This window comes from Nematolebias whitei, chromosome 11, assembly GCF_014905685.2.
Source record: "Nematolebias whitei isolate Nwh7 chromosome 11, NemWhi1, whole genome shotgun sequence".
NCBI lineage: Eukaryota > Metazoa > Chordata > Actinopteri > Cyprinodontiformes > Rivulidae > Nematolebias > Nematolebias whitei.
Window position 1 is genome coordinate 36236367 of NC_056508.1, and position 12649 is coordinate 36249015.

Below are 12649 nucleotides of genomic sequence, written 5' to 3' on the forward strand. Positions count from 1 at the left end.
CTAAAGAAAATCTAATACAATCCAATTGAATTAAATTCATTTAACTGATGTTAACTTTTTCTACTTCACTGTGTATTTGAGCAAAACTGTTTAACTGAATGAAAACGCTTATGTGAATAGTCGAAGGCACCGCTACATTGATTTCCAATCAAGTGATCTCTGGATTGGTTTCAGCAGTTCCTTCTTTTTTCCTATTTTGCTCCCATTTGCTAATTCTTCTCTTAGAACATCAGTACCATTGGAAAATTCTTAGTTTAAGGCAAGAACAACATGTGAATAAGTCAGTGTTAGAAACCTTCTTATATGTTAGGTGTGCATGTTACATGTAAGAGTCATCGGTGGCAGTTTCAAAAATCTCATGTGAACTTTTTACTATACAAAACAACTCTGTGGTGACATGTTGATAAAGATCCAGATGGGAAGTGAAACATCTTCAACTTATTATTTTATTTTATTTTATTTTATTTTATTTGCCTTGCCCTAACAGAGAACCCACACAATTGATGTACAATTTCCCACCACAGATTTTAACACTACTACACATTTTGTAGATGCAGACAAATGTATTGTTAGTATTACATGTTGTTAGTGAGGCTTGGTTCAAATGAAGAAGAAACAACTGTTTGCTGCTCACAATGTAGTAAAAAGCAGGTGACCACTGAAGCTGGTGTAATGATAGTGATCATCAAAAACTCTTGTGTTTGTCCTCTGAAGCAAAAACACAACATCTCCAACATCTAGCAGCAATGTGACACTGTTAGCAGAGTTAGCACCATGGGAAGGCTGATGTTCATACGCATTAAAAATACGTTCTTCATTCTTGACCAACACAGCACCTGAACCATGTGAAGCATGTCCATGTCCATAAATGTGGAATTCAAAATGGTAGATTCCTTTCACAGGTGCAGTAAAATGTCCTGTAGGACAATTTATTTTATTTCACGTTTCATTTTTTAATGAGTCAAAATAAATAATCTGTCTAATAAAATGAGCTGTACATACCTGTATTTTTGTTGTAGGCATTTCCAATATTTGTAACAACATTTTTGAAGATCAGAGGAGTGTAAGTATTGAAAGGTCCAATATCTCCCCCACCAGAGGTCACCAAAGATGTTGAAAAGGCCACTCGTTTCACTGAGAAATTGAAAATTTAATGCATTATTTTGCTGAATTCACAACAACGCAGTTGTTCTAATGTTGAATCAGTCACAGACCTTCTCCACCTCTCTTCAGATCTTCTACCTGGTTTTCTGTGATGTTTGTTCTAGCTTTAACAGTGATCAGTTCTTCTGCCTGTGCTAGAAATATAATTTAAAAAAATTAATGCCACGTGAAATAAAATTCAATAAATTCAATAAAATTCAATTCAGTTCAGTTTATTTATATAGCGCCAAGTCACAGCAGAAGTCGTCCCAGGGCACTGAACAGAAACATTCATATATAAAAATAATAATTTAACATTATTTATCTGAAGAGCAGACTGCTTTGAGTTAACTCCATCACAGAACTCTCATCTTGAGCAAACATGAAGGCGACAGTGGAAAGGAAAAACTCCCTCATGAGGAAGAAACCTTTAGCAGAACCAGACTCAGGACAAGCGGCCATCTGCTTCGACCGACTGGGTTTGAGAGGAACAGATACACAATGGCAGGTCAAGAATCACTTGTTAAGATAGAAATAGTATCAAATGAAAACTATTGAATTTTAACAATTAATTTAAGGAAATTAGGTCAATTTGTCATCCAGTAGTCTAAGCTTAAGGCAGCATAAGAAGCCAACCCTAACTATAGGATTTATCAAAAAGAAAGTCTTAAGTCCAGTCTTAAAACTGGACAATGTGTCAGCCTCACGGACAGAAACTGGAAGTTGGTTCCACAAGAGAGGAGCCTGATAACTGAAAGATCTTCCTCCCATTCTGGTTTTGGAAACTCTAGGAACCAGAAGAAAACCTGCAGTCTGAGAGTGAAGTGCTCTGTTAGGAAAATATGGAACAATAAGATATAAGATGGAGCTAGGTTGTTGAGAGCTTTGTAGGTTAGAAGTAAGATTTTGAATTCAATTCTGGACTCGACAGGGAGCCAATGAAGAGAAGCTAAAACTGGAGAGATATGACCTCTCCCACTAACTCCAGTTAAGACTCTGGCAGCAGCATTTTGGATTAACTGAAGACTTTTTAAAGAAGAATTTGTACACCCAGATAACAAACCATTGCAATAGTCCAAACATGACAAATACATGAACCAATTTTTTTTGCATCATTTTTAGATAAGATGTTTCTAATTTTAACAATATTAAGCCGGTGGAAGAAGACGGTTCGTTGTGGTGAAGAGGGAGCTGAGCTGTAAGACAAAGCTTTCTGGTCTACGTTCCTTCCCTCACTTATGATCATGAGCTGTGGGTAGTGACCGAAAGAATGAGAACATAGATACAGGTGGTTGAAATGAATTTCCTATGCAGGGTAGCTGGACTCTCCCTTAGAGATAGAGTGAGAAGTTTGGAAATATGGGAGAGACTAAGAGTAGAACCGCTGCTCCTCCACATCGATATGAGCCAGTTGAGATGGTTCGGACATCTGGGATGCCTCCTGTGCACCTCCCTAAGGAGGTACTTCCAGCATGTCTGACTGGGAGGAGACCCCGGGGAAGACCCAGAACATGCTCGAGAGACTATCTCTCGGTTGGTCTGGGAATGCCTTGGAGCTGGAAGAGGTGGCTGTGGTAAGAGATGTCTGGGCTTCCCTGCTCAAACTGCTGCTCCTCAGACCCAACTTAGGAATAAGTGGAAGATAATGGATGGGTGGACTTTATTGGTAGTGCTTGTTGTTAAAAGTTAAATTTGTAAACAATAACTCAAAGGTACCCTCTTTTGTTATTTTTTTGTCATTATAATTACTAAAGGTACAAATCACAAATTGCAAAAATGGGACTAAATCTGGTGAAGAAAACAAAAACACAATGGACATGGAAATATTAAAGGATGCTCATTTGTCATATTTAATATACAGATAATACCTTGATGTTGTTGTTTCAGCTTGTCCAAGTCATTCTTCTGCAACTCCAGTTCTTCTGCCTTAGCTGTTTGCACAAAGAGCAGATCAGATTGAATTTTATTGTTTTCCTTCTACAGTTCAAACCAGTGGTTCTATTTCATATAGGCTTCGCCCTTTAAGAGCTGTCGCTTAGTGGGTTTATCCCGTTATGCACAAGCATCATACTGAAAAAATTAGTCCACGCCCACCTGCTGTGTGGGCCCCACCCGATCCGTATAAATTACATTAAGAGCGGGTAATCTGCTCCCATTTTTCTTCAGCAAGCTAGTACAATAAAAAAACAACTGACCTTTTCGTCGAGATGTCCAGCTCCAGCACCATCCGCTTGTGTCCCTCCTGCAAGACCGGTTACTTGCTTAGCTTCGACCGGCACGACACCTGCGAGGGATGCCTGGGTCCCCGCCACGTCGCCCGCGCTTCCTCCTGCCGCCTCTGTGACGAACTTCCACCGGAGGAAAGGCAGAGGAGAGCAGCCTTGTTTAAGGCTACCATCGAGGACTGCCTGTCCGTGGCGGGAGACTGCTCGCTGGACGACGCCATGGATTTCTTCGACGCCGGCTCTCGGAGTGAATCGGATGATTCCTCTGGGACCGGTGACGCTAGCAGCAGCCCCGACGCTCGTTCCCTCCCGGGGAGCGCAGTATTGGAAAGAGGGAGGCCGAGCGGATGCTCGACTCCCCCGGGGTTTCCCGCTTCAGCGACCACATCGCTCCCTGCCGTGGGCGCGCTCCTCTCGGAGCTGCCCGCCATTATCCGGGAAGCTGCTAGCGTAAAGGGGCTCTCCGTCCCCTCACCCCCCCCCCCGCTCAGATCGGATGATCTTGCGGGAAGGTTTGGCTCCACGCCGGCTCGCCGTCCTGATCCCATTTGGCCTCGTTTTCCAGCGGTGACAGCGTACTGGAACGAGGCCGCAGCCGGTCCTGGTAGGTTAAGGGTGCCCGTCTCCACTTACGCCCCCATCACCAGAGTGGAGGGGTTCACCGAGCGGGGCTATCCCTCGGTACCCCCCCTTGAGCCAAGCCTCGCGGAAGCCTTCGGAGCGAAGCTGTCCAGGCTGGAGAAGCGTCCCGTCCCTCCGGGGAAACACGACCAGGCGGTGACCGCGCTCTCCAACAGAGCCCACCAGTGTGCTTTTCAGGCGGCCGCGGCTAACAACAACGTGGCGCTGTTAGCATTTAGCATGTCGAAAAGGCTGGAGGCCTCAGACCTGCCGGAGGAGACAAAGAGCTCCCTGTGTAAATCGGCAGACGCCATCCTCAACATGTGCGCCGCTTCCACGGTTTGCCTGTCGAGGATTGCAGCGTGGATGACGGTAATCCAACGGTCCACCTGGCTTCGTCAATCTCCCTTGCTGCCGGAAAAGCTGCACAAAGACCTGATGGAGGGCCCCATCTCATCGGACGCGCTGTTCGGAAGCAGCTTGAAGACCATGCTGGCGAATTCGAAGCAGTCGGAGGAGATGTCAGAAGCTGTGCGCCATCTCATCAAGCCGCGCGGCTCATCCCGTCCCCCAGCCCGCTGGAGAGACCGTCGAGAGCAGAGGCAGAAACATCGACGCTCCACGGCAGCAGCAGCTTCGTCTCGCCCAGCTCCACCACCAGCCCCGCCCGCCAGAGACCACCCCTCCTCAGTCCGGCAGCCTGCACTTCAGCGTTTCCCCAGAGATCGCCTGCAGACGGCGCTCGGGGCAAACAAACCGCAGAGCTCACGAGGGAGAAGATTTAAGAAATGACGGTCTGCGGAGGATGTGTGTATAAATGACACAGGAATTGAAATAAATGATTTTTCAAAGATCAAAATGCCTGTTTTTAGCCAGTCTGTAAGTTCGGATGAGCTCACAGCCGCTACACACACATCCTCCACACAGAGAGAGCCGGTGTCCTTAAATAAAGGTTTTTTAAATCCACCGTCGCTCCATCACATGCCCAGACGCTCACGTGACACCACGGTAAGCGAAATAATTTGTTGTCAATCAGAACCGCTCGATCACCACCCAAGCGGTGTTAAACGCGCACCCGAGCGAGGCAAACAGCCTCCATCCAAACGGCGCTGTGTTGATGATGCACGCACAGCTGCCCGGCGCTCACCGGCTCACATCGGGATAAATGTGGGACCGCAGGCCGGGTCCGGTGGAGGTCCCCGCTCTCAGCGAAAACAACACACGCCTCTCCTGAATGAACGCGAGCGGCCGTCATCCATCGCGTCTCAGCGATCAGCAGCTCACGGCGGCATAAGCGTGAGACAGCTGAATGAATCCAATGACGGGCCCCGCCCTCAGCGAGAGAGGCGCGCGTCCCTCCAGAGAAAACGTGCGCTCCCGCGAGGCTCACAACCTTCACTTCGACAGCACGGCGTTGATGACATCACGCCCTCCACCTCTCAACGTTCGCACAGCGACGTTAAACGTGCAGCCTCACGACGTCATCAGCTGACACACGCCTCGCCTCAGCACACACCGCCCCGCCCGGACATGAAGGTTGGTCCGCGATCCAGACACAGCGCACGGGCGCGCGCAGAACAGCCCTTTCGAGGAAGCCTCGCCTTGGGTCACGCGGAAAACATTTCCGCGACGCATGACGGCGGTCGAGGCGGAGGTTTGGATGACATCCGTTCAAAACACGGCACATCATTTAAACGCACGTCCACTCCACGAACGTTACGCAGAGTGGCAAAAAACCTGTTCGCCGGACAGATGGATGGACAGAGTGTTATGCAAGGGTTACACGCTGCAGTTTGCAACCCGACCCCCTCCGTTCGGAGGAGTTATAGAGACGGTCCTGTCATCACCAGACCAAGTCTCAGCCTTAAATGCAGAAGTCCAAGAGCTTCTGATAAAAGGTGTAATCTCAAGAGTTCCCAACGAAGAGGAAAACACAGGGTTTTACTCACGCTACTTCCTGGTCCCCAAAAGGACCGGAGGGATGAGACCGATTCTGGATCTGTCAGCTTTCAACAAAGCGATCATGAACAGACCGTTTCACATGTTGACGAACAGACAGCTGTTGGACAACATCCAGAAAAACGACTGGTTTGTTTCCATCGATCTAAAAGATGCTTATTTTCACATACCGATCATCCCAAAACACAGAAAATTTCTGCGTTTCGCCTTTCAAGGGATGAAGTACCAGTACAACAGGCTGCCTTTCGGGTATTCCCTCGCGCCTTGTACGTTCTCAAAGTGTGTGGAGACAGCCCTGCATCCGTTGCACAGACCAGGGATGAGAGTTTTGTTTTACCTGGACGACTTGCTGCTCCTGTCTCACTCCAGACAGGAAGCGCTGATACAGGCTCAGGTGTTGGCATCACACCTGTTAAATCTGGGCTTCGCCATAAATTGGAAGAAAAGCTCGATTTTCCCGGCCCAGACAATTGTTTATCTGGGAGTGGAATTAAATTCAATTACCATGACGGCTCGCTTATCACAAACAAGAATCGACACTCTAAAAAACCAACTACGCCACGTAAGACCTGGCAAAGTGGTAACAGCTGTTTCCGTCATGAAGCTGTTGGGAATGATGTCATCAGCTCACACAGTGGTTCCGCTGGGTTTGTTACACATGAGACGCCTCCAGAGGTGGTTTGCGCGTCTACGTGTGGATCCAGTAAAACAAAAGAGACGGATGATCACTGTCCCTCCCTCCGTGAGAGCAGACCTCCGACACTGGGGAAACACCCTGGTTCTGTCAGAGGGAGTCCCCGTCAGCAAACCCTCGTCACACGTATCAGTCTTCACGGACGCGTCGCTGTCAGGCTGGGGGGGGACATGCTTATCTCAAGCAGTAGGGGCGCTGTGGCCCCACCACACATCAGCCCACATCAATGTTTTGGAGTGTCGCACAGTGCTGAACGTGATTCAGCATTTTGCTCCCGTGCTACAGAATCAACACGTGTTGATTCACACCGACAACATGGTGACTGCTGCGTACATAAACCGCCAGGGGGGTGTGCGTTCAGCCCAGATGTTACACATTGCGCGGAAGCTACTGTGTTGGGCTCACCAAAATCTGCTTTCCATCAGAGCGGTTTACATACCCGGCGTTCTGAACAGAGGAGCAGATGTGATGTCCAGGGGCGTCCCACGTCACGCGGACTGGACCCTCCATCCAGACCTGATGTTTCAGACGTGGCAGAAGTTTGGCAAAGCAGCTGTGGACCTGTTTGCGACGCGAGAGAACGCTCAGTGCCAATTATGGTTTTCCCTGAGCCCACGAGACGATCCACCGCTGGGGGTGGATGCATTTGCCCACAGCCCGTGGCCCAAAACGCTTCTGTACGCGTTCCCCCCTCCCCCTCTGATTTTACGGTTCCTGAACCGAGTTCAGGAGGAAGGATTGACAGCTTTCCTGGTAGCTCCCGAGCGCGTGAACGCACCATGGTTCCCAGTCCTGCAACGTCTGTTGTCGGGTCGTCCGTGGAAACTGCCATGGAGGGAAGATGCTCTCCTTCAAGCAGGAGGAGCGATCAGGAGTTACCCGGAAATAGGCCAGCACCTGTGGGTCTGGCCGCTGAGCGGTCCCGCTTAGAGAAGATGGGTCTCCCTCAGGAGGTAGTGCGCACAATTCAAGATTCACGCGTTGCATCTACCACAGCCCTGTACACATCAAAGTGGACGGCCTTTCAGCGCTGGTGTACAGAGAAAGGTCTGGAGGCCACCTCATGTCCATTAGGTGGCGTGCTGTCCTTTCTTCAACAGCTGATGGATAGGGAGTTGGCATTCAGCACGATTAAAACGTACGCTGCAGCCATCTCTTCCTGCCACGAAGGGTTCGGAGACAGAACAGCTTTTAATCACCCGCTGATGAAGCGGTTTCTAAAAGGTGTACAAAGACATAGGCCGGTTTCACGCCCACTCGTTCCACAGTGGGATTTAACACTGGTCCTGGGAGCCCTGATCAAAGCTCCATTTGAACCTCTGGATCAGGTTTCACTTAAATTCTTGTCTCTTAAAACAGCCCTGCTGCTGGCTTTAACATCCGCTAAGAGGGTGAGTGATTTATCGGCCCTCTCTGCCGCTCCGTCATGTCTCAGAATCCAGGCTGACGGTAGTTCAGCTGATTTAAGACCAAACCCAGCCTTTATGCCTAAAAACATCACGAGCTCTTTTAAATCGAGACAGATATCGTTGGAGGGATTCTTCCCTCCCCCCCACAGATCAGAAGAGGAAGCATCTTTTCATCTTCTCTGCCCGGTGCGGGCGTTATCGTGCTATATAGCGCGCACAGCTACAATGCGTCAAACTCAACAATTGTTTGTGCATTATAGAGATGCATCTGCAGGCCGCCCGTTATCCACCCAGCGCTTGTCACACTGGCTGTGTGAGGCCATTTCTGAAGCCTACAGAGCATCAGATCTAGAGCCTCCTGTCAAACTCAAAGCACACTCAACCAGGGGTATCGCATCTTCGACTGCTCTGCATAATGGTATGTCAATGCAGGACATTTGCACTGCGGCTGCATGGTCAACACCCTGCTCATTTATTCGCTTTTACCTACGTGATGTAACGGCTCGTTCCATGACACATTCTGTCCTTAGTGCTCTAACAGAATGAATATTGTTGTTCTCATGGAACTCTGTTTAAACTCACATCTGTCTGCATGCTTCACAGTGTGAGATGTTGTTATCAGTCACAAGTTGTGTTTGTGATTTTGGTTCTATTGTCACTAATCAGTTCATGACTATGGTTACCAATCAGTTCATTTGTTCAATAATCAGTTCATTGATATTAATCTGTTTATACTGTTCAATCATGAATCAGTTGCTTCATGCCCCCCCCCCCCCTCCTCTTTTCAACATCTTCCCCCGTTGAAATTTTTTTCCCGGGCATTCATGCTTTGTCAGAACGCATAGTTACACAACATGCGTCTGTGCATGGCACACAATTACGCGATGCGTAGTTATGCACATGGGGAGCTGAGTGACAAGACGTTTTTTGGGCAAGCTTCCGTTCTTACTGTGTTCGAATGGACCCAGTGAGGCGAGGACCACATCCGCTTCGCCCTTAACCCACTAAGCGACAGCTCTTAAAGGGCGAAGCCTATATGAAATAGAACGTTGGTTACGTACTGTAACCCCAGATTCTATGAATATAGGCGTAGCCCTTTAAGCGTCGGGCCTCACTGGCTCCTGAATAGCTGAAGAAAAGAATAAGCTATTTGGGAGCAGATTACCCGCTCTTAATGTAATTTATACGGATCGGGTGGGGCCCACACAGCAGGTGGGCGTGGACTAATTTTTTCAGTATGATGCTTGCGCATAACGGGATAAACCCACTAAGCGACAGCTCTTAAAGGGCTACGCCTATATTCATAGAATCTGGGGTTACAGTACGTAACCAACGTCTCTTGTCATCCTCCATGTTATGAACTTTTTTGTTTTCTTTATTATAAGCCACTAACAAGATTAAATTTTGATTTTAATCAAATTGATGTTTAATACAGACTTCTTCATTTTATGTCATGTGTCAAACATGCGAGCTCACATCAAAACCAATTCTTCTTGTGTGACATTTTTTATTGTTATAACAAATGAGCTTTGTTCAGTTAAACTTGATGGTGTGCTAACATAATCCAACCCAGTCCAGCACATTTATGTTTCTAGATTATAAGTAAAATTAATATACTGATACTGCTTGTTGCAGAATGTACAGAAGATTTTGGTTAAGTTGCTGCAATTCGCCAATTTAAGGTAATTGTACTAATAAAAATCAGCAAATTTACCAAATTTATTAATATTTTTGGTAAACAGAATGATGTACTCACTATCTTTAATGCGTGACTTTAATGGGGAACTTTTTTATTATTATTATTTGCAGTAAATACCTTGATGTTGTTGTTTCAGCTTGTCCAAGTCATTCTTCTGCAGCTCCAGTTCTTCTACTCTAGCTGTTTGCACAAAGAGGAGATCAGATTGAATTTTAATGTTATCCTTCTTCGGTTGAAACCAGTGGTCTCTTGTCATTCTTGATGTTATGAACTTTTTGTTTTCTTTAAACTAAATCAAGACCAAATTTTGATTTTAATAAAAATGATGTTTAATACAAACGTATTCATGTGTCAAACATGCAAGTTCACATCCAAATCAATTCTTCTTGTGTGACATTTTTACTGTTTTGACAAATGAGCTTTGTTCAGTTAAACTTGTGTGCTAACATAATCCAACTCAATCCAGCACATTTATACAGAACTGGGTTTCTGGATTTTAAGTAAAATTATTATATTGATGGTTGTTGCAGAATGTACAGAAGGTTTTGGTTAAGTTGCTGCAATTCACTCATTTAAGGTAATTGTACTAGAAAAACAACAACATGACCAAATGTATTAATATTTGGCAAGCAGAATGTGTACTCACTATCTTTAATGTGTGACTTTCATGGGGAACTTTTATTCTTTAATTTGCAGTAAGTACCTTGATGCTGTTGTTTCAGCTTGTCCAAGTCATTCTTCTGCAGCTCCAGTTCTCTTGCCTTAGCTGTTTGCATTGTTAAAATAAATAAAAAAATAAAAATGTGCAATACAAACATTCACAGCAGTGATCCCAGTGCTGTATGTCTCTTGATAACATACCCTCATTGTCTCTCTGTAAGTACCTCACCTCCACCTTCAGTCCAGCCAACAAGGCGCTCGTCTCTCTCAGCACAGCATTGATGTCTTGTTTACATGTTTGTTGATGCTCTAACAGATTTCCTGCTTCTCCTACCTGCGGCTCAGTTACTTTTAAATTAGTAATAATTTTACTGCCAGAATCTGCTTGAAGATGAGCTGCAAAAAGAGGGCAGATTAGCAGCACCAGTGAGGAAACCTCTGTCATCATTCTGAGTCAGCCTCTGTAGAATAACGTGCTTTCTGGATTAACTCAGATCTTAAATATTGTTTTTACTGTCACTAATTAATTATGACCATAACAGGAGTTTTTCTCCATAGAAACATGTGCAGGAGCAATCTCGCTGAACATTTATGAAGGCACTGAACGACCGGGACTAAACTCAAATTTACCAGAAAGTGCCCCTTCAGGAAATCATGCATAACAAGTAATCTGAAGAATTACAACATTGTTCAAGGAAAACTTGTGATTTTGATGTCTGTGGGGGAGGGCAAAGAAGAGCCGTTGATCCTGCAGAATGAATTCACTATGCTTTACGGAGTTTTACAGCAGGAGGCGGTGTAGCCTCCATACTACAGAGATGCAGATGCTGAGGACTCTCTCCATGGCACCCTTGGTAAAATGTGTGCGTGATGGAGGCTGGAACTTCAGCTCTCTTCAATTTGCAGAGGAAATTCAGGTGGGTTTGAACTTCTTGGGCTAGTGTTGTGGTGTTATTGGTCCAGTTAAGGTCCTTATTGATGTAACATGGGTAGCATAACTACTACATAACACCTTCAGCCACATCACCTATCTGGCACTCTTTTCACCTCTACTACATCCCAAACTCTTCCTTCAGGACCATCCCCACTCCATTTCTCTTCCTATCCACACTGTAGTAAAACAGCTTAAACCCTGCACCACTGATACCTTTCGATCCTTCCCTTTGGTCTCTTAAACACACAAAAATTGGTTTTCTTTTTCAGAAATAGATCCTGTCTAACTCTGAATGCTAGGAAACACCTTGTAACTGCAACTTTCCTTCCCTCCATTGACTACGGCGACATTATTTACATGAACGATCCTACAAGCACATTGCAAATGTTAGATGCTGTCTATCATGGTGCACTAAGATTCATAACTAGCTGTAACTACCATACCCATCACTGCACCCTGTATTCACTGGACATCATTAACTTCGTGCAGACTCTCTCACTGGTACATTTTCATCTTTAAATCTTGGTCTGATGTCTTCATACATCTTCTCTTACATGTCACTGTGTGAGTGCAGCTACAGCGTGCGCTCTCAGGACATTATTACCTGCAGCGTTCCCTCAGTGAGGACTGAACTCGGCAAAAGGGCCTTCTCCTACTCGGCTCCTGTTTCCTGGAATTTCTTGCAAAAAGATCTGAAGCTCTCGACCTTGACCTCTCTACGTGGCTTCAAACATCTGCTAAGTTCCTGGGAAAAACCAATGCAGACATGTTCCTCTTTTTAGTTTTCATACATTACAACCATCAGTCCTACACTACCCTCCTGGCTCTTCTCTTCTCTCTCTGTCTCCTGGCATTTATCTCCTCATGGTCTTTGACTAACAGTTGCACAATTACTGCTGCCGGTACCCAGTTTGTCAACAGAACCAGTACTTGTTCGATTAACTCAAATGTTAGTTTTAGCAAAAGAGTTTTATGCCTGATGCAACCTTCACCTTTAACCTGGGCTTGAGAATGGCATGAAAGGGCGAATTAATAGTTTGTAAATCATTCATATAAATAATATATATTTTAATAAGTATAGAAAAATGCTGTTCACCTGGTGTAAACAGTAATTTAATTTTACTCTATAAGACCAACAATTAGGAATAGTTTTTCAAGAGTATTTATACCAAAACACAATTTATAAAATAAAGGAATAAAGCAGGCAAACTACTATAATAATGCAAAGTTTGTTTTCTCAGTCATCCAGGTATATAACAACAAAAAAGGTTGAATCATGTCATCTGGACTTCGTTTTTTTGTTAA

At 45.5% G+C, this 12649-nt stretch overlaps 1 protein-coding gene across 1 annotated transcript; it reads right to left on the bottom strand.

Moving 5' to 3' along the window:
* Nucleotides 1–630: 630 nt before the first annotated feature.
* Nucleotides 631–10006, bottom strand: LOC119417296 (complement C1q-like protein 4). Its single transcript, XM_037684505.1, has 5 exons — nt 9868–10006; nt 3012–3074; nt 1215–1298; nt 1003–1134; nt 631–917 (listed from the first exon to the last, which is right to left on the bottom strand). The coding sequence occupies exons 1-5, from the start codon at nt 10004–10006 to the stop codon at nt 631–633; spliced, it is 705 nt and encodes a 234-aa protein (XP_037540433.1).
* Nucleotides 10007–12649: the final 2643 nt, after the last annotated feature.

Excerpts from the sequence above, each read along its gene's own strand:
- LOC119417296 (XM_037684505.1), bottom strand. The coding sequence starts at position 10,006 with ATGACAAGAGACCACTGGTTTCAACCGAAGAAGGATAACATTAAAATT. Across the intron at positions 1,299-3,011 it reads GCTGAAACAACAACATCAAG|CACAGGCAGAAGAACTGATC; the intron begins GTATTATCTGTA and ends TTATATTTCTAG. Across the intron at positions 918-1,002 it reads TGCCTACAACAAAAATACAG|GACATTTTACTGCACCTGTG; the intron begins GTATGTACAGCT and ends ATTGTCCTACAG.